Below are 22,350 nucleotides of genomic sequence, written 5' to 3'. Positions count from 1 at the left end.
AAAAGACCAAATAAGTCCAAGACAACCAATGGCTGTCCCACATTGTTCTCCGCACGTCTATGTTACGCGGGATTTTCTTTCTCTCTCCTCTTAAACCCCCCGAAAAACAAGAAACATCCTGTCGAAGAAAAAAAATCTAAACAGAAAAACATATTATCAAAATATCCAATTAGCTAAATCCTCCTTCTGGGTTGGATTGGATTAGAGCTCTGCATGACTTTCTGTTTTGATTCCATTTTCCGTGAATTTCTTAGATTTCTGATCGTGAAGACAATGTTGCATTGGTTAATACATCTCCTCCACGTTCAAAACACAAAAGTATAATCTTGGGCGCTAATTTAATAGCCTCTCTCTGCTGCATACATTGTTTGTTTTGCTGCTTGCATGTCATATCACCACGTTCAAATCTTGAAAAATCTCGGCTTTACGATTGAGAATCATTGGGAAACTTGTGGATTCTTCCTAAAGCTGTTCTTCCTAAAGCTGAGAAATTTGAATTGGGTTATAGCCAAATTTGAAGATTTTAATTACCTGGTGCGCGTCATTCCAAGACCAAAGAGCAGAAGGGCGCCCGGCCATTGTTGTTGGAAGCCAGAAAGGCTGGTGCTTTCAAAACGTTTCTGTTTGGTTTGAGGGAAATTGCAGGATTTTGCGTCAAGTTCGATGAAATGAGAAGGAAAATATATGGATGGGATGGAAATGAGAAGAGGCAGTTATGCGGTTGTTTTTGGGATTCTGCTTTGTGCATTGGTGATAGGGGCCTCCGAGGGGGTGAGGAGGACAAAGGAAACATTTATAGGCAATGGAGGTGGTTGGTTTACGCAGGAGATAGACGAAGACATGGTATGAATAAATTTGAATTTCCTTCTAATTTTTCTCTGCTGGTTTTTTCCTCTTTCATGATTATTAGCTATGTTCTAACCTTCAAGGTTGAAACCATTTTTCCATTTTTCCATTTTGCAATTGGGATGGTAGGCATAGCCTTGTGGAAATTCTAGTTTCTTGAAATTTCTTGGTCACTATAATGCAGAAAATCGGCCAAACTGTTTTACCTTTAATTAGAAATTGATTAAAACTTGTATCAACATATATATATATATATATATATATATATTAAATCTAAGCTTTTTCTTGTCTCTGCAATGCACATGATTGGTTTTTTTTTCCTTTTCGTCGGATGCATAATACCATAATGGCATCGTTTTTCAATTTTTCCGATGCCTATGCAGTGTAGCCTATTAGGAAATTTGTAGTAGTGTTTATTCCCTTGAAATCAAGCAGGAACCAACCTTTGGTTGCTAATGAGAAGAGAAATTAAAGTCAGTCGGTCTGCGATCTTGCCTAACATGTAACACTAGCAGGTTCCTGTCACAACAAAGCTAAGAATCTATTTAGGTGACACAATTATATAGGTTTTTTGATGCATGGGGAGATCAATGTACAAGTTTCTGGCACTTGAAAGCAAGATTGTGTTATTTATACTGAAGCTACATGCAAACATGTATCATTCTGATATAAGAGTATCATCACCAATATTTGACAAGATATTCTGACTGCAGGCAGAGGAGGCATGGGTACATTGCAGGAAAGAACTGATAGATGGCAAAGATGTTGTCGAAAATTTTAACTTGTATATCCCACAGGAGGCGACCAGTGACTCTGAAACAATGTTCTTAACAAAAAGCAACATACATAATGCAATTTTAGTTCTTCCTCCTCACGTGAAACAAACACTTTTTGATTGCTTAAGAAAGAAAGGGCTTCTGTTTCGTCCTTCTGGCAAAAAGGCTAGCTCCAAGAACTGGTTCATCGACTACTTAGAGTGCCTTTTAAGTTGGCCTCATTCTCCTAGGAGATATTTGGCCGGTGATTCACATAGGCCAATGGAACTGACTCCTGCTCCTGACCTAGCTCCAGGGCCTGCTCCTGATCTAGCTTCAGGGCCTGCTCCTGATCTAGCTCCAGAGACTGCTCCGGTTCTAGCTCCAAGCCCTTCTCCGCTTCTAGCTCCAGGCCCTGCAGCTAAGTTGCCTAGACAACAAGCACCTTCTCCTTCGCCTTCTAAACATATCCATACTACTTTTCGTGCTAGTCCAAATCCACCACCAAAGGATCCCTCATCCAAAAAGAAAAATCCACCATCAAAGGAACCCTCACCAAAAAAGAAAAATCAACCACCGAAGAATCCCTCACCGAAAAAGAAAAGTCCACCATCAAAGGAATCAAAAACTGAAAAGCCTCCTGCAAAGGATAATAGCAGTCTGATCAAACTAATTGCTATTGCTGGAACTGCAGTAGTTACACTTATCATTCTTGCGCTTCTCTGTTTTTGCTGTCTTAAGAAAAGGAGAAGCAGAAAAGTTGGTCCAAGAAATGGACAAAATGATGACAGGCCTCTTCTCACATTGTCTGCTGGTATGCAATTCTTAGATTTTTCGTTTATTGACTGATGACTATCTTCACATTCTAAGGCATTTCACTATATTTGTAATGCCACAGGCTCTTCACAGAAGTCTACTGGTTTAGAAAATTCCAATAACAAAGAGTTCAGCACTAGCGCAGATTTTGTAAACAATATGCCCATGAAAACTGAAAATGAACCTTCGCTGGGTGAGGCAAGTACATCAGAAAGCACAGCAGGAGGGCCATTGCCTCCCCTAAAACCTCCCCCTGGAAGACCAGCTCCTCCGCCTCCTGGACCACCACCACCACCTCCTCCTCGTCCTCGTGCCCCACCGCCTCCAAAAGTTGCACCTCCACCAAAGCCATTGCCTGGTAAGATCCAACGTCCACCTTTAGGACCACATCGCAAAGGAAACAGTGTTGATGGTGATGTTGATGGTGAGTCTGGATCTCAAAAAGCCAAGTTAAAGCCATTCTTCTGGGATAAGGTTGTTGCCAATTCTGATCAATCAATGGTCTGGCATGAGATCAGTGCAGGATCATTTCAGTAAGGCTGTAACTCTCATGATGAATCTAATATTCAATAAATAAACTAACTTTAAATACTCCAATTTAACTTCCAACTTCTGTACAGATTCAATGAGGAGCAGATAGAGTCTCTATTTGGTTATAATGCTGCGGATAAAGCCAAAAATGATCGCAGGAAGGAAGCATCATCCTTAGAACCTGCAATCCAGTATATTCAAATTATTGACAGAAAGAAAGCACAAAATCTATCAATTCTTCTACGAGCATTGAATGTGACCGCGGAAGAAGTTTCTGATGCCCTCCAAGAAGGTGAATCTCTCTCTCTCTCTCTCTCTCTCTACTAAAAGACATTTCTCGTGGTGAAAAACTTTACATGATTGTTTGCCAATCTGAAGTTCCATGTTACGTTTTTCTTCATTTTGGTTTAAGTACTAAAATATCTTTAGAAAAAGAGGATGAATAAATCAACACCATGTACAAAACTTGACTATCATGTTACACAGAATAAAAACTCGAAATACGATGTTTTAATCAAGTAAAAACAAGAAATACCCTGTTTTAATCATTTGTCCTGGATGATGGGCTTGCCAATGTGTTATTTCTTATCACTTATATAGTTCTTAACTTTTTAACCATTGAGATTGTCAGGTTTAAAAGGCATCACTGACTTACCTTTATTGATTGGATCAGGTAATGAACTTCCTTTGGAGCTTCTCCAGACCTTGTTGAAGATGGCGCCGACTGCTGAAGAAGAACTGAAGCTTAGGTTATACACCGGCGATATTGCTCAACTTGGCCCTGCAGAGAGGTTCCTCAAAGCCATGGTTGACATACCATTTGCTTTTAAGCGCATAGAGTCACTGGTGTTCATGTGTTCCCTCCCAGAAGAGGTCACTACCACCAAAGAATCCTTTGTAACTTTAGAGGTGAGACACTAGACCCGTGAATGCATATTCATATCCAATCATATGTTGCAAGCTTTCTTTAGATATTTGTCAGTCATGTTCTTTAATGTTTAACAAGACAGCAACCTTCAATATTTCTGTATTATCTGACCATTCCTCATCTTAAATGTCAGGTTGCTTGCAACAAACTCAGAAAGAGCAGGCTGTTCCTAAAACTTTTAGAAGCAGTTCTGAAAACTGGAAACCGCATGAATGATGGTACCTACCGTGGTGGTGCGCAGGCATTTAGGCTTGATACACTCTTAAAACTGGCTGATGTAAAAGGCACTGATGGCAAGACCACACTCTTGCACTTTGTTGTTCAAGAGATCATCCGTTCTGAGGGCCGAAGAGCTGTCCGCACAGCCAGAGCAAGCCGGAGCATGTCCAATTTGAGTGCAGAGGATTTAGCTGAGGATGTCAATGAGGAATCAGAAGAGCATTATTGTAGCCTCGGTCTTCAAGTTGTCTCCGGTTTAAGCGATGAACTTCAAGATGTGAGGAAGGCAGCTCTTGTAGATGCTGATGGCCTAACGTCAACAGTAGGAGTTCTTGGCCATTCACTAATAAAAACGCGAAATTTTATAAATGTTGAGATGAAGAATCTGGACGAAGACAGTGAGTTCCAACGTACGCTAGCCAGTTTTGTGGAGCGTGCAGAATCTGACATAACATGGCTGTTGGAAGAAGAAAAGAGGATAACTGCTCTTGTGAAGAGCACAGCGGATTACTTCCACGGGAATGCAGGGAAGGAGGAAGGCATTCGTTTGTTTGTGATTGTACGAGATTTCTTGGTAATTCTAAACAAGGTATGCACGGAGGTTCGAAATTCAGCAATGAAGTCAGCAAAGACTGCCAAGAAAGAGACCCCCATAGAGGCAGCTTCAGAAAACCGCCAGCCGGCTACAGATATGCGTCAGCGACTGTTTCCAGCAATTGCAGAACGGCGAGTGGAGGATGGTTTCAGTTCAGATGATGAGGCCTAGCTTTTCATTTAGAATAGGTATACGGGAGCTCTGGCTTGGAAGCGTATTGTTTTCCTCTCTGGTTTGGTAATCCGAAACGAATGGAAGAATTTCAATCACCTATTACTTATTCTTTGGTTGTGTTTTCAAGGAAATCAAAGGTTACCCTTGAGTCAAGTAAGGCGATAGTGCTGAAAACATGTGTGCAGAATGAAATTGGCCTTCAAATCATATTGGGATTTATAAGACAATGTTTGTGGAAGTAGCTATAGTAAATCTTTTATTATGTTCAGACTCCAAGCTCAATGGCAATGTCTGGCATAATGCTATTTGTTTGGCTTTCCACCAATGTACCTTTCCCTCACTATTTTCATTGTCGCCTGCACATTTTTCAGGTGGCATGATGACCAAAAAATGTCAACCAAAAAATGTCAGTTCTACCCGGCAACAGAATTCCCTTTCGAAATTTTTGTGTGTCTAGCACTGGCTCCATCGATCAAAGGCAAATGGGATTTTCAAAATGTACATAAAAGACGTGTGAAATCAAAAACAACAGTAAAACCATTGCTGGTTTTGTCCACCCATATTTATAACACATGTATTCATTACAATGTAACGGTCACACACCCAAATAATTTGAGATTAAATCGATATCAGACAACAATTAAAATTATATCAAAATGATTTGTTTTTTTAATTGTTTGCTATATGTTTCCTTTTTTGGTCTTTAGGGACTTGTTCTTGTCTTATATACCAAAAAACATTGTTTTATCATTCTTCATTTATTCTTTTTATTTTATTTTAACAAAATTATGCTCCCATCTTTTAAAATAAATCAATCAATTCCTCAAAAACAGGAATTAAAAAATATATATATTAAACGACATTACGTATATATAAAATAAAAAAACGCGAGGACACTACCGTTAATCAACGTGGGAAAGAAACGGGAAAGTAGCCCAAGGGATCTGGTCCCACAGTCCTTGGCCCAATAATAACGCGACACGTCACAAAGTCCCTGGTCAAAACCCTACTACGAACTCTATATAAACCCTCTACTGTCGTTGTAGTTACATACTGAACTCCTCGATAGCTTACAAATCAAAAGCTTCAATTCAAGACCTTCTCTATCTCCGATGGCTCCGAAGAAGCTTCTAGATGACCCACCTGTGGTGGAAGACTCCGATGAGGAAACTGTCGACGAGGAAACTGTCGACGAAGAAGCAGAGGAAGAAGACGACGCCGTTGAAGCTGAAGACGGCAAAGCAAAATCGGGAGATGATAACCATGACGGTGATGAAGAAGAAGGAGAAGAAGACGCTGACGAGGAGGACGAAGACGAAGACGAAGAGGACAATGAGGAAAAGAAAGAGAAGCCCTCTTCTAAGAAGGCCCTATTAACTTCTTCATCGGCGGTTTCGAATTCAAATCCCCAATGGCCATCTGCCTCCGAAGACGATTCCGGATCCGGGTCGGAAACAGAGTCCGAAAACAACAGCCAATCACCATCAGCTTCCGACTTCACCGTCAAGCCTATTGTTTCGAAGCCCATGAACGACACCGTCAAGACCAACAAGAAGAATGCTCCGGCGAAGCCCGCGCCGGCATCCAATTCCGGGTCAAAGCGCCCAGAGACCGAGCCCAACAAGAAGAATGTTCCATCATCGTCCAATTCCGGGTCAAAGCGCCGGGCGGAGACCGAGCCCAACCCGAAGGACTCTAAGAAGAAGAAGGTCGTGAACAGTGGCGATGACGATGATGGGAAAAAGGGACGGCTTTGGAGCGAAGATGATGAAATTGCGATCTTGAAGGGCATGATAGAGTACCAAGTCAAAAATGGCCCCGTAACAAATTCGACTATGGGCGCATTCCATGAGTTTATCAAGAAAAAATTGCAGGTCGATGTAAGCAAGCTGCAGTTGAGCGATAAGATCAGGAGGTTGAAGATGAAGTACCAGAAGAAGGGAGAGAATGGCGAGGATCCGGTGTTTTCCAAGCCCCACGAAGTCAAGTCCTTTGATCTATCGAAGAAGGTTTGGGGTGTTGAGGCTAATGGGGTCGATGATAATGCAAAGGACAGCAAGAGGAAGCCAAGGAAGAGCAATAAGGTTGACAAAGCTACAGTCTTGGCCTTGCCTGTTTCAGATGTAGCACCTGTTTCAGATGTAGCTGAGAAGAAAGAGGAGCTTAATGTAGCTAATGGTGGAATTAAGGCTGACCCAGTTGACTTTTGGTCTAAATACCCATGCCTGAGTGGTTCTTTGGGGTTGGACAATTCCACACCGAGGTCAGATTTAACTACCCTTATGATTCAGAAAATGCCTTTGATTGGGAAATCGAAGGCTAAAGAGTTGGAGGGTAAGTGGAGGGCCTTGCAGCTCATTGAAATGGAGTTGTCTGTCAAGAAGCTTGCTTTGATGCAGGAACAGGCTAAATTTGTATTGGATTCAATGAAGTCTTCGGAGGATTAGAGGTTACTTTGAAGGTAATTCATGGTTTTTCTGGACTTTTTGTTAATATTTGAGTTGAAAACTTAGTGGTATTTTCTTCAGATGGAAGTTGTTTTGTTTTAGCCATTGGGTTCTCAAATTTTGATAAAGAATATTGTTTTGCTATTAGCCTAAGGTATACCATATGTTACATGGAGATTATTTCCGTATAATTCAAGTAATTTCTTTATGGTATTTTAGCTCTGTCTTTTGCAATTTATTTTGAGACTGGATGGGGTTTGATAAATAGTCTTGTTGATTGGAAAATATGATGTTACAAGATTTCCTTTGTTGCGTGGTAACATTTTGTTTTATTGGTGGTGTGGTGGAGATCTTTATAAGGTTCTATCTGAAGAATCAGGGGTAACAATTTGTTTTATTGGTGGTAGAGATCTTTATATCTAAGTATCTGTAGTCTGAAGATTCAGGGTAGGAAATGAGATAATTTGACCCACTAGAATTTATCAAGTTCATATGAACTCAGGTGAAGGATTTATCCCACTAAAAAGGAGGGAGCCGAATATTTCACACGGCACTCTAACCCCATTCTTAGATGTGGAATTATAAGAGGCGTCCTTCTTTCTACAGATAAAAGTCCTCCCTAAGGTTGCTCTTACAATGGAATTGTAGCCCATGCCCTGCATGTGGATGCTATGGTACCAAATGATAGGAAACCATGGGGAGAACTTGTCTCTGTAAAACTGGCTTGCAAGTCCAATAGTTCATGTACTCATTACTAATTCGATGTTTGATTACAAGAGGCACATGATACGAGTTTTTTTTTCTTTTTTGGTTGGAATTGTGGTGCTTTTCTAAATCTTATTCCTGATTGATATTCTTGAGGGTCTTGAATAGATTCCTTTCTGTTGTCTGAAGAATCAGAGTAGGGACTGGTAATTTAACTAACTATGCTTTCTTTATGGAATTGAGATTCCTTTCAAATGTGGTCTTTAATTTTTATACACGTTCTTAAGAGCGAGTAGAGTTAATGGTTAACTTGATAGAACCAGCATATAGTAAGGGGTCCTTTTTAACTAGGATAGGATAGGGAAAAATCCTCCACATAACCAGTGTTTTCAAAGGCATGCGTAGGTGCGCCTCGAAGCGCACGTCAGAGAGAGACGGGAGCAAATCACCTCAGGCGTTCCCTTGGTTAGCTATTTGCACACTTTGCCCATGCATCAACGGTGAGGCGTGGGAAGGCATGCGCTCTGTCATGTGAGGCGTGAGCTTCGCGAGGAATTTGGGTTACCTTTGGGTTTTAATGAAGCTGTGCGTTTTGGATGTTGCTTTAAACTTTTTTGTTTTTTGTTTTTTTCCAAAAGTTATTATTTGGGAAATTACATGATCACGAAGAAAATTCTGAAATAAGCGACTAGTAGACTCTCCACCACCATCAGTTTGTAATAGTTTAATTTTGCAATTAAATCGATTCTCAGCCATCCGTTTAAAAACAATACAAATTTATAAATAAACCCAATCCTAGACATGTATTTATAAAAAAAACTAGGGGTGGCATTTTAAACCGAAAAACCGCAAAAATCAACCGACAATTTACCGAATGAAACCGCAATCGCGTAAACCGAACCGCATTTGCGGTATTAAGAACCGAACCGCATTTGATTCTGATTTGATTTTCAAAACTTGTTACCGCAAACCGCAAAGTATAGCTACAGATGATGAAGTTGAATTTTACAAGGAAATGGAACATATGACAACTTGTAAGTAATTAGTTTATTTATACTAATGTTATTTATGCTTCTTCTTATAATAAAATGTACTACACTATGTTGTTTTATTTGTAAATAACATTGGTACTCAAACAACACAACGGGGTTCTTCAAATCCACTCACCACCAACACTTGAGTTTGTAACATTGGTGCATTGCATTTTCCTTTTAGTTTGTAACTTTAATTAACTTTGAATTGAATTTTCTTTTTTGTTGTAACTTTAATTCATTTTGCTTTGTATTTTCCTTTTGGTTTATAACTTTAAAGGATTTGGAATTGGAATGCTTGAGAAGTTTAACTTTAATTGGAATGCTTGGAATTGTAACTTTAATTTTCTTAGGTTGTGAATGCTTGAGAAGTTGATGAGATTGTGAATTTATATATGTTTGAGAAATTGAGGTTGTGTATTTATTTATTTAGGTTGTGAATTTATATTTTTGTGAATGCTTGAGAACTCGCGGTTTTAAACCGCTAATTATCAAGAGTAAAAATTGCAACCACCCTAAAAAACCGCACTATTTAAACATAGAAACACACCCAAAATCAACCCCAAGTCAACTTTTTGGGTGTGTTTATAAATGGGTTTTGAGTGTGTGTAATGATGGATTTTGGGTGTGTTTATATGTTTCAATAGTGCTTGGGTTTTTTTATAATTTCAACCCCTATTTTGGGTGTTTTAGTGAAACTCCCTAAAAACAATGAAGGTAGAAAGCACATCCGACTTCTTGACTAATGGAAACAACCAGACGAAACACGTACAATCATCCACAATAGACAGATAAAATATATACCCAAAATTTGACGATATTGGAGCAGGACCCCATAAATCAAGATGCAGAAGCTCCAACGGTTGTTGTGAATGAGAATTTCTATAAATAAATAAAAAATGGGAGTCGACAAGATTTTCCCAGAGGACAAACATGGCATACTTTATTAAAAACAATGCTACCATTAATAGGCAGGTGATACTGATTAATTAACACACGTAGAATTGCAGATGAAGGATGACCAAGGCGAGCATGCCACACATCCTAAGTTGCTCTTTCACCATAGAAAACTAGCTTCTCTGAAATCTGATGACTGTTATGAATGTAATATAGGTCGCCATAGCTACTGCCAGTAAGAAGAACCTTGCCCGTCTTGTTGTCCTTCACACAAAAACCATTAAAATCCATCTCAAAGTAACAATCATTATCACGAGTAAAACGACGTATGGACAAAAGATTCTTTTTGATAGCAGGGACACACAACACTTCATTAAAGACCAAAGACCCATTTGATATTGACAAGTGAGATTTACCAATATGTGATATTTGTAATGAATTTCCGTCACCAACAATTATGGAGTATGTACCTGTATATGGCTGAACATTAGAGAGAGATGAAGGATCTGAGGTCATGTGATGTGTTGCCCCTGAATCAACGCACCAATTTGTAACCGAGTGATTGGGTGAAGTAACTTGACCTGGTAATGAAACAGCAGCACTATTGGTTTCAGCAAGGTATGCAAAGTTTCCTCGTTCTGGACAGATCCTTGAGGTATGGCCAACTTTGTTGCACTGTTGACAAATCACTAAAAACTGATAATTTTGTTGCTGAACCGGTGTTGGGAGCAATGGAGGACGAGTATCTGATGAGACCTGATGTGAATAATTCGCTGATGATGAATTCCCACGATGCTGATCAGTGTTTGATTTATTCCAGCTTCGTCTCTAACTGTTTTGGTTCCAGTTGTGGTCTTTGTAATTGTTGCCATTACTCCAGTTTCTGTCACGATTTGAATACCACCCTCGACCTCGTCCACGGCCACGTCCTTGTCCTTGATAATTGTTGTTTGAGTGGTTATTATTGTATTGCCTTCTATCTGAATTTTCATGCTGATTTGTCGATCGATCTGCTGCTAGAGCCATCCCTGAGGAAAAGGAAACAGAAGACATCTTGAATGAGAAGGTCATAGAACTCATCAAAAGAAAGCGAGGAGCGGAGGTGAAGGGATGTTGTGAACTCCTTATAGTCGTGACCTAGGCCATTGAGAATATACTCGATAAGCTCTTCATCTGTCATTTGAGATCCAGCCGCAACAAGAGAATCATAGAGGGATTTGGCATGCATCAAGTACTCAGCAACCGTGTTTTCTGATTCTTTCTTCAAGGTCCTTATTTGGTCTCGCAGGGTACGAATATAAGTCTTAGAGAGAGGAGAGAGTCTCTTATCAAGGAGAGACCATGCTTCTGATGCTGTCGTACAAGGAATAAGGAGAGTTTTGATTTGTGGGGATGAAGTGGCCTTGATCCAACTCAACACAAGCTTGTCTTTGGAGTAGGCGGGATTGATGGATCCATCTGCTAGTTTCTTGTCAGGTCGTGCATCACTTTTCACAACTTCCTCAAGGTCATGAATCTCTAGGATATCCTGAAATTGAGACTTCCAGCACAAATAGTTATTACGATCCATGAGTGTGGAGAAAAGATGAGAAATATTGAATGAGGTAGGGAGTGATGATGTTTGGTTGGTCATGGTTGTGGAAGAATTCTTTTGTGAGATTAGGGAGTCTACAGAAGAGAAAATAGAAGAAGACTGAGTGGGAGTCATAGAATCCAGGATCGAGTGGCTTTAGCCCAGATGGGCTCTGATACCATATAGAAAAATAAGAACAGTGAAGAAGAATTAGAACAGAGCAGATATTTGGGGAATAGCTCGATAACCATTGATTTCTATTCATGCTTGCTTTATACAATTACAGTTTGACTATTGATACAACATATATGGTAATATTAGTCCTAGAAGGAAACAAGATAACAAAGATTACAAGAGATTGATATAATTCCTGAAATCACGTATGATCAGTAGAGTGATATGAGGATGAGGAATTCAAGGCTCTGATGTCGTGGTGATTGGCTGTAATATTAGCATGATTAGATGCATCATTAGTGCTGTTCTCTTCAAAACCAACCTGCAAATCATGGAAGCTCTTCCTCTCCTCCAAAACCCAAATCGTTCTCCGCCAAACCCACCGTAACCTCTCTCACCTCTTCTCTATCTTCCCCCAAGACCCCTCTGTAGCCTCTGCTTATCTCTTCGACCCCAAAAACATAGCCTGGTGCCCCTTTCCCCCCAAGTCTATGGCCTCTGCAACTTCACATCCATCTTCATTAGCCCCTACCTCTACGTCATCTGCAGTTCGCTCTTCGACACTCGCTCGTTCCCGATCGATGGTCCCTCGCTTCGTTGTCTTCCAATTCGATTTCAACACTTCCTGCGCCCCGATGCTCACGCTGGCAGTGGCTCTCGTCACACATTGTTCAGCGCTGCTGGAAGCTGAATGTCCTCGGTGGAGCGATATGACATCAGTAGAAATGAATGGATTGCCAGGTTTTCGGGCCGGGTACGAGGGGTTCTTTGTTGGGGAAGGGGATGAGAGGGAGTTCTGGGTGATGGGTGGGTACGGCGAGTCCAGGACGATATTAGAAGTTTTTCCAATGGACGAGTATTACAGAGACGCCATGGTGATGGAATCGAAGAATGGGAATAGCGGTGGCAGGTGGAGGGAGCTTGAGGATATGTGGGAAGAAGGGGAAAGGGTGAGGCTCGGCAAAATTGTTGTAATCGAAAATGGTGATGATCGTGGACGCCCTGCTTTTTCATGCTGGATTGGCGTAGAGATGGCTGGGTGGTTCTTTGGGCGGTGACGAGAGAGTGGTCGTTGAGAGGTCAGGTTAGGAGAGAGGGTTGCCTGGAGAAGAGAGATGGGATTTTTTTTTTAAAATTTTTTATAAATCTTTTAATGATTTTAATATGACTCAAACAGTAAATTAATTTTTTATTAATTTTTGATCCACGTGAAAGTCTACATCATTTAAAAAAAAAGTCTTATTTTTGACACGTTAGCATTTAACAGACTAACTAACAATTTCGCTAACGGAAGGGCAATCTGTAAGTTTTCCGCGACGCCGAGTGTGTACATATAAATGTCCCCAAAATCGGGTATGGATTCGTAAATGACCCTATAAATTGGGGAGTTTACTGTAATTTACCCAAAAATATATCTATCATCTCACGTGCTTCAATAAAACTGCTCACTTAAAATATCTAGAGTAGAGTTGTCGGTTGTCAGTTTTGTCAGTTAAGCGGTTCACTTAAAATATCTAGAGTAGAGTTGTCCGTTGTCAGTTAAGCGGCTCACTTAAAATATCTAGATTTGTCGGTTGTCAGTTAAGCGGGATTTTATATATAATCTCGTAGTCTCCGCAATATTGTATCCAATCTTAAATACCCAACCGTGAAACATATTATGTTCTCCTCCCTCTCTCTGTCCTTGCCCTTGGTCTCTCCCTCCTTTGTCACGAGTTATCAAAGATTAATCCATATTCCAACAGCTCTACAGCATAGAACCAGGGGAAAACAATTTGCCTCCATCGTCGTCTCAAGAAACATGATGACATCATCACCATCATCATCAACAGAGATTAGTAATCCTCCTGCGCCTCAACGGCGATTAGCTCAGTACCATCCTACCATTTGGGACCACAAACTCATCGACTCCTTCACCACTCACTACACCGTGCGTACGCTATTTCGTTAACCAAATTAATCATATACTTTTGAATTAGGTTATGCCTCACATGTGTCATGTATACACATCATGATCATTTTTTTTAATTAATATTATCCAATGCAGTATGAATTACATGCCACACGATTGGAGAGTCTAAAGCAGAACGTTGCTAAAACGTTGCTGGCTGCCTCCACCAGTAACAAAGGCAGCTCTGCCAGCGCTTGTTCCGTTTTAAACCTTATCGACTCAATGCAGCGGTTGGGAGTGGCCTACCATTTTGAGCAAGAGACCGATGCAGCTCTACTTAGTCTCGTTTCTTCGAGCACTCACGGTACCACAGATGATCTTCACACAGTTGCCTTGCAATTCCGGATACTAAGAGAACATGGCATCTCTATTAGCCCAGGTATAAATTTCACATACTATGGCATCTCTTTACTTCAATTATCCTAACCATCTGTTTTTCCTATATTTCAATTCTTACTGTACTTGTGGATGATGGTGACAAATGAACAGAAGTGTTTAACAAGTTTAGAAGTAGAGACGGAAGCTTCAAAGACAGCTTAAGCAAGGACGTGGAGGGACTTTTGAGTTTGTACGAAGCCTCACACCTTGGGATGCCTGGGGAAGAAGAAGATAATGTTTTGGAAGAAGCCAAGAGTTTTAGTACCAAAAACTTGAGACAACTAGTAGGAACATTGGAAGACGATAATTTATTGAAGCAAATAGTAGAGCAATCACTAGAAACCCCCCTGCATTGGAGGATGCCAAGAATAGAAGCCCGGAACTTCATCGATATCTACGAAAGAGACAATTCTAAGAACCTGGCTTTGCTTGAATTGGCCAAGTTGGATTATAATCTTGTCCAATCAGTATACCAAATGGAGATAAAGGAGCTATCAAGGCAAGACATCTATGTTTATTATTTTAATCAAACTGCATCATTGACAAAAACTAGACTGAATGTGTTTAATCAGATTTGATTGTTGTCCGCAAAACGCATGATGCAGGTGGTGGAGGGACTTGGATTTCAAAAACAAGGCAAGTTTCTCAAGGGATAGATTGATGGAGAACTACTTGTGGGCAATGGGGATCAATTATGAGCCCCGATTCTCAGAATGCAGGATTGGCCTCACCAAGTTTGTTTGCATATTAACAATAATTGATGACATGTATGATGTCTATGGATTTCTGGATGAGCTTGAGCACTTTACACAGGCAGTATGTCGGTAAGATGTAGTTGAGATGTTTTTGTTTTTTCCTTGGAATTTTTATTTTTTTAATCACTGAATAATTCATAGATCATAGAAATAATGGTGCCATTGCACGGGATACGTGAGATACCAGTCACATTCAAATATAATATATTTCATATTTGTTCACTTTTGTATGGATTTTGCTTGTGAGGCGCTCTCACACACACACACACTCTTTCTTTTGTTTTCTTGTAGCTAAGCTAGATCATTAATTGTTTTCACATAATTCTTTCTTTGACCTATACAAAGTTACATAATTAATTACGACGTAATCATCTTCACTAGTAGGTAATCGAGACACATGCTACCTAAGTTATTATTTATTTTTCTTTGTTATAATGGAAAATAATTGAACTCTTCACTTAGTCTAATCCTAATTCATTTTCCCGACTCTTTACAGCTTACCTACCTAGTTTAAATTTTCAGTCAAATAATCATTTCAAGTTGTCAACCTTTCTTTTTCCTTCCTCATTTTTTTCTTTTTGTTGTTGTTTTTACACAGATGGAATATGGAAGCAAAGGAGGAGCTTCCCGAGTACATGAAGCCAGTTTATGCTGCCATGCTCAAATTTGGCAACGAATTAGCTGATAACGTTTTTAAAAATAATGGTTTGGACGTCCTCCCTTATATTAAGAAAGAGGTAATTACGGTGATATGTATATCCACATCTCTTCTCATATATATAGAGCTCTAGTTGAGGGATCCCTCATATAAGCTTATTTGAGGGACATCTTTGTATGTAGTGGTGGAGACACTCCTAGGTCTGGAGTGGCCCTAGCCCCTCTAGATTTTTATCCCTCCTCTATTATATTTTATATAATATATAGAATTTGTAATAAACAACTTATAATTTAAGTTCAAATTTCCTCTAAAACAAATTAGACATGACTCAATTAGAAATATTTAGTTCTAAACATGGAATTATTGAATACTTATGTGCTTTATAGACTTGTATTTTCTACTTCGGCACCCCCCAACTTTACAATTCTAGCTCTGCCCCTCCTTGTAGGGTCCATTTCGTATTGTATTTCACTAATCCAAACTGTGTATTTTGTAGATACTCATTCAAAGATCATCTCTATAAAAAAAATCATTTGAATCTGATATCATTTGACCACTCAATTGAATTATTTAAATGTTAGTATTTTCTTGAAGCATCGTGTTCATTGATTTTATAAGACACAATTGGATATCGAAACAGTTTCCAATTTGTCTAATTTTTTTTTGCAAGAATGATCTATGAATGTAAACTTAAAAATTAGATAATTTGGATCGTTGAAAAAAAATTCGTAGGAGACCTCAAAAGGTGTTCTTCAATAAAAAGGGATTGATATATATTTTATATATATAATATATCATGCATAAAGGAAAAGGAAACTAATTCTTGCCAATAATTTAATAGAATAGTTACAAACACATAAAGTTAATTTGCCATGTTAGTTCTGCGTATCCCACTAACAGTAAATACGTCTTCTTTTATTTTCTTCTCCTCCTTTTTTTTTTTTTTTTTTTTTTTGGTTGGTGTCTGTTTGCAGTGGGTAAATCTTTGTAAATCATATTTGGTAGAGGCACGGTGGTTTTACGGAGGATACACGCCAACTTTACAAGAGTACTTAGACAACGCATGGACTTCAGTGGGTGGCCCTGGTGCTCTTCTCCATGCTTATTTGTTGCAAGGATTAGGAAGCCACCTCACAAAAACTTCACTTGAGTCCTTTAAGCATGGTTCTGAAATTGTATATTGGTCATCCCTTATGACTCGACTTAGCGATGATTTGGGCACTTCCAAGGTAACATATGACTTAACTAACGAACAAGAAAAATGCTAGTGTCACTCGCGCGAATGGTTGACATTGCATCATGAGTCCACATGTGATTGATGCTAGCACAACTCGTATCTTAGTATCTTCTATATGTAATGTATATATAAGCTTAATTAACTTATTAGCAAACTTGATAGTTAAGTTCTAATTATTATGTTTTTTGCACAAATTATAAAGGCTGAAAGTGAGAGAGGTGATGTGGCTAAAGCCGTAGAATGTTACATGGAAGACAAAGGCACATCTGACGAAGAAGCACAGCACTACATAAACGATTTGATTTGCTATTCATGGAAGAAAATGAATGAGGAGAGTGCAAAAACTAGCAGGATACCAAAATCAGTTGTAAAAATGTCACTCAATATGGCGCGGACTGCTCACTCTATCTTTCAACATGGCGATGGTATTGGAACTTCAATTGGGGTCACCAAAGATCGCTTAATTTCTTTGATTGCAAATCATATTCCTATATATCATGAACACAAGTGACCAAGATCACTGGATTTATTGTAATAGACTAGATTCTTAATTACAGGCCTCCTAAATTGATCGAAGCTGAAAGGCTGAAAACAATTCTATAAACACTCAGTTTGATGTGAATTTTCTGTTCTTAAGCGTTTTTGCTAAAACTGCTTTTACTGAAAACGCTTTTATGCTAGAAGTACTTTTACTAGAAACACTTTATGCATTCACCGTTACAACAATTCGTGCTCTAAAAGGGTAAAGCACCCATAAAGTTCCATGTCCTGTGTCTTTCTTTCTTTTTTTCTTTTTTTTATTACTTTTTGTATTGAGAGGTGCGATAGTATATTAAACTCACACACACTACATGGATATTGCTAAGACTTGAACCTAGGACCTTTTCTGGGAGGAGCAATTGCTCCAAACCACTACACTATTGGGTTTTTTGCTCCATCTTCTATAGTAATCCATGGTCTTTGGAAAATAAAAGAAAAGGAAAAAGGCACCTAACAATATGATCTTGAGATAAGCAGCATTATTGAATATAATCCATTCCTTTTATATGAAATTAATTGGGGAATAAAGAGAGATTAGCACTAAAATTGTCTCACATGGCACTAAGTGAGTGGTAAAGGGTAGCATTGTCATTTCACAGTCAGGAGGCATGGTGTGTAAGCCTGAAACGGATGGATAAGTAAAGTAATTTGGCAAAAGGAAACATATATATAAGAATGGACTGAATGATTGATACTGAACTGGGTTTTAGTAAGTGGATGCAGTGGCAGATATGTAATATGCTACACAAAACAGGCCATGAACAAAACACACGATCCCTCCAATTGATAGAAAATGATGGTGTGTGAAGCCACATGAAGCTCTTGACTTGTGGTTTGACCAAGTCCCAATCACCAGCATGGCCAATCCAACCCCAAATATGATCCTGAACATCAAATGAAATTAACAATTAATCTTAATTAACCAATAATCTCATCATGTAATTTGAGAGAGAGAGAGAGAGAGAGAGAGAGAGAGAGAGAGAGAGAGCATATATATGCATACCAGGTGAAGACGAGGCAAGCCACAGAAAGTTGCTTACTAGGAGGTGCCTTTTGGAGCTCTTCTTGAGAACAAATGCAACTGCATCCACCAAGCAAGTTAGCAACAACATGGGCTGCAACCAAAAGTCCTGCTGCGGCTAATCCTAGCTTGAAAGCTGCATGGCTTGGTTCTCTGCACTCGAAAATCCATAGCCTCAAGTGCTTGACCTGAATAGTTTGAATTATATTCCCAAAAGCTATGAACATAAACATTCCATTAACAAAGAGAATCATTGTCAGAAAGAAATTAATATACCTTGTTTTGTTCAAGCTCTGCTTCGATGCCCAGAATCCCACCTACGATGTCCATTGCCACGATCAAGAGGCACACGAAAAACCCACCTAATCTTGCCATTCTCTCTCTCTCTCTCTCTCTCTGAGCTGAGTTTGTTTGTGGATGATGAGCAGGAAGGGAGAAATATGAAATATGAATGGGGAGAAGGAAGAGTAAGGGGGACGAATATGTGTGAAAGGGTGCGTAGGAAAGTATGTAGAATGGATCATAGCTGGGAGAAGTGGGTAAAAAAGCTTCTTTTGTCTACACAGTGGAAGCTTTATTTTGCTTTTGGGTCTTTTTTCTCTTCTTTATATTTTTTATTTGGTCTTGGATGGATTCCTTTGATGGGGGAGCAAGAAAAGAAGGGCATAAACCAGCTCATAGAGGAGCGTGCCTAAGCATCTTTTCTTACACCACCCATATATGCCCAAAGATGAATCGGTGGGTAATTCTCCGATCTTCAGAACCTTTTTGACTTTTCATGTGGAAGATATTTTTGAAACCATTGATTTGATTGTGACCAATGTGTCGATCATTTTCTTTCTCCAAGCTTCAGAAATTTTGGTAACGTTTTCACACATCCTTAATTTTAGGACATCCATATCCTCCACAGTGAAGTGAGTTATAAATTCTCTGAGTTGGTGATTAGATTAATTGAAGGTATTTAACGTAATTCGAATCAGAAGAGCAATTGGACTTTCAGGTGTGCCGATAGTGCAACGCTTTAATGTGGGCCTTTTCATGTCTTGGCTTGTGACATGAGAATATGCAAACTCATGAGCAGAACATTCTTGGGTCTTGGCCTACTTTCATATTCATCGGACCCAGATGTATTGGACCTATTTATACTTGGCTTTCTCTACTGCAATGTAATATGGTGAGCTGAGATAAAAAGCCTGCGAGTTCATATTACAATTCATTCATGTGATTAAGGGAGGGCTTCAATCCTTTTTTTTTTCTTTCTTTTTTTTTTAATTGTTTTTTTTAATGTTTTATTCATATTTTAATCAATTTAAAATAAACAACAAGTGAAAATGTTGGACCCATAATGCCATGTAGGCAACTAATGGGGAGATCTAATCGAAACCCTAATGGCGAAACTACATTGTAACAAATTGAAAATATCAGTCTATCTAATTGCAAAAATAGAGAGAACAGGGATTAACATGCCTTATGAGTGCAACCACAGGGTACTAAACTGTCATTAATTAACCCTTTTTTTTTAATACAAACAATGTTTTAAATTGCGATCAAATTATGTAAAATGTTGCAATTCATCACCTATGTCTAACTCTGTTGAAGTTTTCGTTAAATTTAGGGGTGTTTCCGTAAATTCACTATAACTAAAAAAGAATTATAAAAAAGCAAAATTTAAAAAAGAAAAAGAAAAAAGAAACATTAATCACCAATAATACTTAAATTTTTATAATAAAAAATAGCTAAAATTTACCTCAAATTTTCATAAATTTGAGTTTTTATAAGAACTTTCAAATATAGCCCAAATACCCACTCGAACATACTTAAATGCCTTTAAAAAATAACCTATCAGATAAAGATTTGTGTATTTTGTACGCACCTGCAGCACTAGTCGAACGGTTGAGTGCTACATGGAAGAAAAAGGCATATTTGAGGAAGAAGGACAAGGCTACATAAACGATTTGATCTTATATGCATGGAAGAAAATGAATGAGGAGAGTGCCAAAAAAACTAGCAGCATACCAAAATCAGTTGTAAAAATGTTACTCAATATGGCGCGAACTGCTCACTCTATCTTTCAACATGGCGATGGTATTGGAACTTCAATTGGGGTCACCAAAGCTTGTTTAATCTCTTTGATTGCATATCCTACTCCTATATATCATGAACACAAGTGACCAAGATTATTGGTTTTGTTGTAATTGACTAGATTCTTAATTACAGGCCTCCTAAATTGATCAAAGATGAAAGGCGGAAAGCAATTGTATAAACACTCAGTTTTATGTGAATTTTCTGTTCTTAAGCGTTTTTGCTAAAAGTGCTTTTACTGAAAACATTTTTATGCTAGAAGTACTTTCACTAGAAACACTTTATGCATTCACCATTACAGCAATCCGTGCTCTCAAAGGGTAAAGCATCCAAAAAGTTCCATGTCCCATCTTTCTTTCTTCTTCTCTTTTAGGATTTTTTCTATTGAGATGGACAATAATATACTAAACTCACACACACTACACGAGTACTAGGACTCAAACCGAGAACCTTTCCTGAAGGGAGCAATTGCTCCAAACCACTACGCTAGTGGGTCTTTTGTTCCATCTTCTATATAAATCCATGGCCTTTGGAAAATAAAAGAAAAAGAAAAAGGCACCTAACAATATGATCTTGAGATGAGCAGCATTATTGAATACAATCCATTCCTTTTATATTAAAGTAATTGAGGAGTAAAGAGAGATTAGCACTGAAATTGTCTCACATGGAACTAAGTGAGTAGTAAAGGGTAGCATTGTCATTTCACAGTCAGGAGGCATAGTGTAAGCATGAAAAGGATGGATTAGTAAAGTAATTTGGCAAAAGGAAACATACAATAAGAATGGACTGAGTGATTGATACTGAACTGGGTTTTAGTGAGTGGATGCAGTGGCAGATATGTAATATGCTACACAAAACAGGCCATGAACAAAACACAAGCCCCCTCCAATTAACAGAAAATTATGGTGTGTGAAGCCACATGAAGCTCTTGACTTGTGGTTTGACCAAGTCCCAATCACGAGCACGCCCAATCCAACCCCAAAAATGATCCTGATCATCAAATGAAATTAACAATTAATCGTAATTAACCAATAATCTCATCATGTAATTTGAGAGAGAGAGAGAGAGAGCGAGCATATATATATGCATACCAGGTGAAGACGAGGCAAGCCACAGAAAGTTGCTTATTAGGAGGTGCCTTTTGGAGCTCTTCTTGAGAACAAATGCAATTGCATCCACCAAGCAAGTTAGCAACAACATGGGCTGCAACCAAAAGTCCTGCTGCAGCTAATCCCAGCTTGAAAGCTGCATGGCTTGGTTCTCTGCACTCGAAAATCCATCGCCTCAAGTGCTTGACCTTGTTTTGTTCAAGCTCTGCTTCGATGCCCATAATCCCACCTACGATGTCCATTGCCACGATCAAGAGGCACACGAAAAACCCTCCTAGTCTTGCCATTCTCTATCTCTCTCTCTCTCTCTCTCTCTCAGCTGAGTTTGTTTGTGGACGATGAGCAGGAAGGGAGAGAGATGAAATATGAAATATGAATGGGGAGAAGAAAGAGTAATAAAGGGGACGAATATGTGTGAAAGGGTACGTACGAAAGTATGTAGAATGGATCGTTAGCTGGGAGAAGTGGGTAAAAAAACTTCTTTTGTCTACACAGTGCAAGCTTTATTTTGCTTTTGGGTCTTTTTTTCTCTCCTTTATATTTTTTATTTGGTCTTGGATTCCTTTGATGGGGGGGAGCAAGAAAAGAAGGGCATAAACCAGCTCCTAGAGGAGCGTGCCTAAGCTTCTTTTCTTGCACCACCCACATACGCCCAAAGATGAATCGGTGGGTAATTCTCTGATCTTCAGAACCTTTTTGACTTTCATGTCGAAGATATTTTAGAAACCATTGACTTGATTGTGCATCAATTATTATTGTATCCTGCTCAGTCATTTTCTTTCTGCAAACTTTAGAAATTTTGGTAACGTTTTCACACATCCCTAGTTTTAGTACATCCATATCCTCCACAGTGAAGTGAGTTATAAAGTCTCTGAGTTGGTGATTAGATTCTAGTACGACAAAATGTGGAATGATGAATCGTGATGGA

The 22,350-nt window shown here is 39.0% G+C and overlaps 6 protein-coding genes and 1 pseudogene across 7 annotated transcripts; 4 read left to right on the top strand and 3 right to left on the bottom strand.

Annotated features, from left to right (window-relative positions):
* Positions 1-71: 71 nt before the first annotated feature.
* Positions 72-5,185, top strand: LOC103329464 (formin-like protein 3). The gene is made up of 6 exons (XM_008231937.3): positions 72-843; positions 1,560-2,415; positions 2,500-2,950; positions 3,038-3,240; positions 3,622-3,857; positions 4,010-5,185. Exons 1-6 carry the CDS (start codon positions 685-687, stop codon positions 4,859-4,861), a joined length of 2,757 nt encoding a protein of 918 aa, XP_008230159.2. The 5' UTR covers positions 72-684; the 3' UTR covers positions 4,862-5,185.
* A 730-nt stretch (positions 5,186-5,915) lies between these two features.
* Positions 5,916-7,524, top strand: LOC103344142 (STOREKEEPER protein-like). Its single transcript, XM_008247767.3, has one exon. It carries the CDS (start codon positions 5,977-5,979, stop codon positions 7,309-7,311), a length of 1,335 nt encoding a protein of 444 aa, XP_008245989.1. The 5' UTR covers positions 5,916-5,976; the 3' UTR covers positions 7,312-7,524.
* Positions 7,525-10,932: 3,408 nt separating this feature from the next.
* Positions 10,933-11,514, bottom strand: LOC103338840 (uncharacterized). Its single transcript, XM_089050510.1, has one exon. It carries the CDS (start codon positions 11,512-11,514, stop codon positions 10,933-10,935), a length of 582 nt encoding a protein of 193 aa, XP_088906636.1.
* Positions 11,515-11,975: 461 nt separating this feature from the next.
* LOC148918196 (F-box/kelch-repeat protein OR23 pseudogene) lies at positions 11,976-12,887 on the top strand (annotated as a pseudogene).
* Positions 12,888-13,317: 430 nt separating this feature from the next.
* On the top strand, positions 13,318-17,306 carry LOC103329466 (putative terpene synthase 9). Its single transcript, XM_089049993.1, is given in 9 exon segments — positions 13,318-13,621; positions 13,739-14,021; positions 14,132-14,476; positions 14,479-14,532; positions 14,626-14,661; positions 14,664-14,844; positions 15,374-15,512; positions 16,408-16,662; positions 16,873-17,306. Coding segments are annotated over 9 exon segments (1,872 nt in total). The 5' UTR covers positions 13,318-13,351; the 3' UTR covers positions 17,182-17,306.
* Positions 17,307-17,776: 470 nt separating this feature from the next.
* LOC103329434 (protein VASCULATURE COMPLEXITY AND CONNECTIVITY-like) lies at positions 17,777-20,510 on the bottom strand. 2 transcript variants are annotated; one of them, XM_089049992.1, is made up of 4 exons: positions 20,295-20,510; positions 18,508-20,191; positions 18,214-18,419; positions 17,777-18,094 (listed from the first exon to the last, which is right to left on the bottom strand). In XM_089049992.1, the coding sequence occupies exons 2-4, from the start codon at positions 18,604-18,606 to the stop codon at positions 17,917-17,919; spliced, it is 483 nt and encodes a 160-aa protein (XP_088906118.1). In that variant the 5' UTR covers positions 18,607-20,191; positions 20,295-20,510; the 3' UTR covers positions 17,777-17,916. The 2 variants fall into 2 exon arrangements, with proteins under 2 accessions (XP_088906118.1, XP_008230128.2); XM_008231906.3 differs by having other exon boundaries at positions 18,508-20,510.
* A 478-nt stretch (positions 20,511-20,988) lies between these two features.
* Positions 20,989-22,061, bottom strand: LOC103329433 (protein VASCULATURE COMPLEXITY AND CONNECTIVITY-like). The gene is made up of 2 exons (XM_008231905.3): positions 21,405-22,061; positions 20,989-21,303 (listed from the first exon to the last, which is right to left on the bottom strand). Exons 1-2 carry the CDS (start codon positions 21,707-21,709, stop codon positions 21,126-21,128), a joined length of 483 nt encoding a protein of 160 aa, XP_008230127.2. The 5' UTR covers positions 21,710-22,061; the 3' UTR covers positions 20,989-21,125.
* Positions 22,062-22,350: the final 289 nt, after the last annotated feature.

This window comes from Prunus mume, linkage group LG4, assembly GCF_029339155.1.
Source record: "Prunus mume cultivar Tortuosa linkage group LG4, ASM2933915v1, whole genome shotgun sequence".
Lineage (NCBI taxonomy): Eukaryota > Viridiplantae > Streptophyta > Magnoliopsida > Rosales > Rosaceae > Prunus > Prunus mume.
This window is presented reverse-complemented; position numbering and strand designations above follow the sequence as displayed.

What these genes read in the sequence shown, in the direction of transcription:
- LOC103338840 (XM_089050510.1), bottom strand. Translation starts at nt 11,514, where the DNA reads ATGGATCGTAATAACTATTTGTGCTGGAAGTCTCAATTTCAGGATATC.
- LOC103329433 (XM_008231905.3), bottom strand. Translation starts at nt 21,709, where the DNA reads ATGGCAAGACTAGGAGGGTTTTTCGTGTGCCTCTTGATCGTGGCAATG. An exon ending in GCTTGCCTCGTCTTCACCTG is followed by an intron (nt 21,304 to 21,404) that starts GTATGCATATAT and finishes TTTGATGATCAG; the next exon opens with GATCATTTTTGGGGTTGGAT.
- LOC103329464 (XM_008231937.3), top strand. Translation starts at nt 685, where the DNA reads ATGGATGGGATGGAAATGAGAAGAGGCAGTTATGCGGTTGTTTTTGGG. An exon ending in TCTTCTCACATTGTCTGCTG is followed by an intron (nt 2,416 to 2,499) that starts GTATGCAATTCT and finishes GTAATGCCACAG; the next exon opens with GCTCTTCACAGAAGTCTACT. An exon ending in AATCCTTTGTAACTTTAGAG is followed by an intron (nt 3,858 to 4,009) that starts GTGAGACACTAG and finishes CTTAAATGTCAG; the next exon opens with GTTGCTTGCAACAAACTCAG.
- LOC103329434 (XM_008231906.3), bottom strand. Translation starts at nt 18,606, where the DNA reads ATGGCAAGATTAGGTGGGTTTTTCGTGTGCCTCTTGATCGTGGCAATG. An exon ending in CAGAGCTTGAACAAAACAAG is followed by an intron (nt 18,420 to 18,507) that starts GTATATTAATTT and finishes CAAACTATTCAG; the next exon opens with GTCAAGCACTTGAGGCTATG. An exon ending in GCTTGCCTCGTCTTCACCTG is followed by an intron (nt 18,095 to 18,213) that starts GTATGCATATAT and finishes TTTGATGTTCAG; the next exon opens with GATCATATTTGGGGTTGGAT.
- LOC103344142 (XM_008247767.3), top strand. Translation starts at nt 5,977, where the DNA reads ATGGCTCCGAAGAAGCTTCTAGATGACCCACCTGTGGTGGAAGACTCC.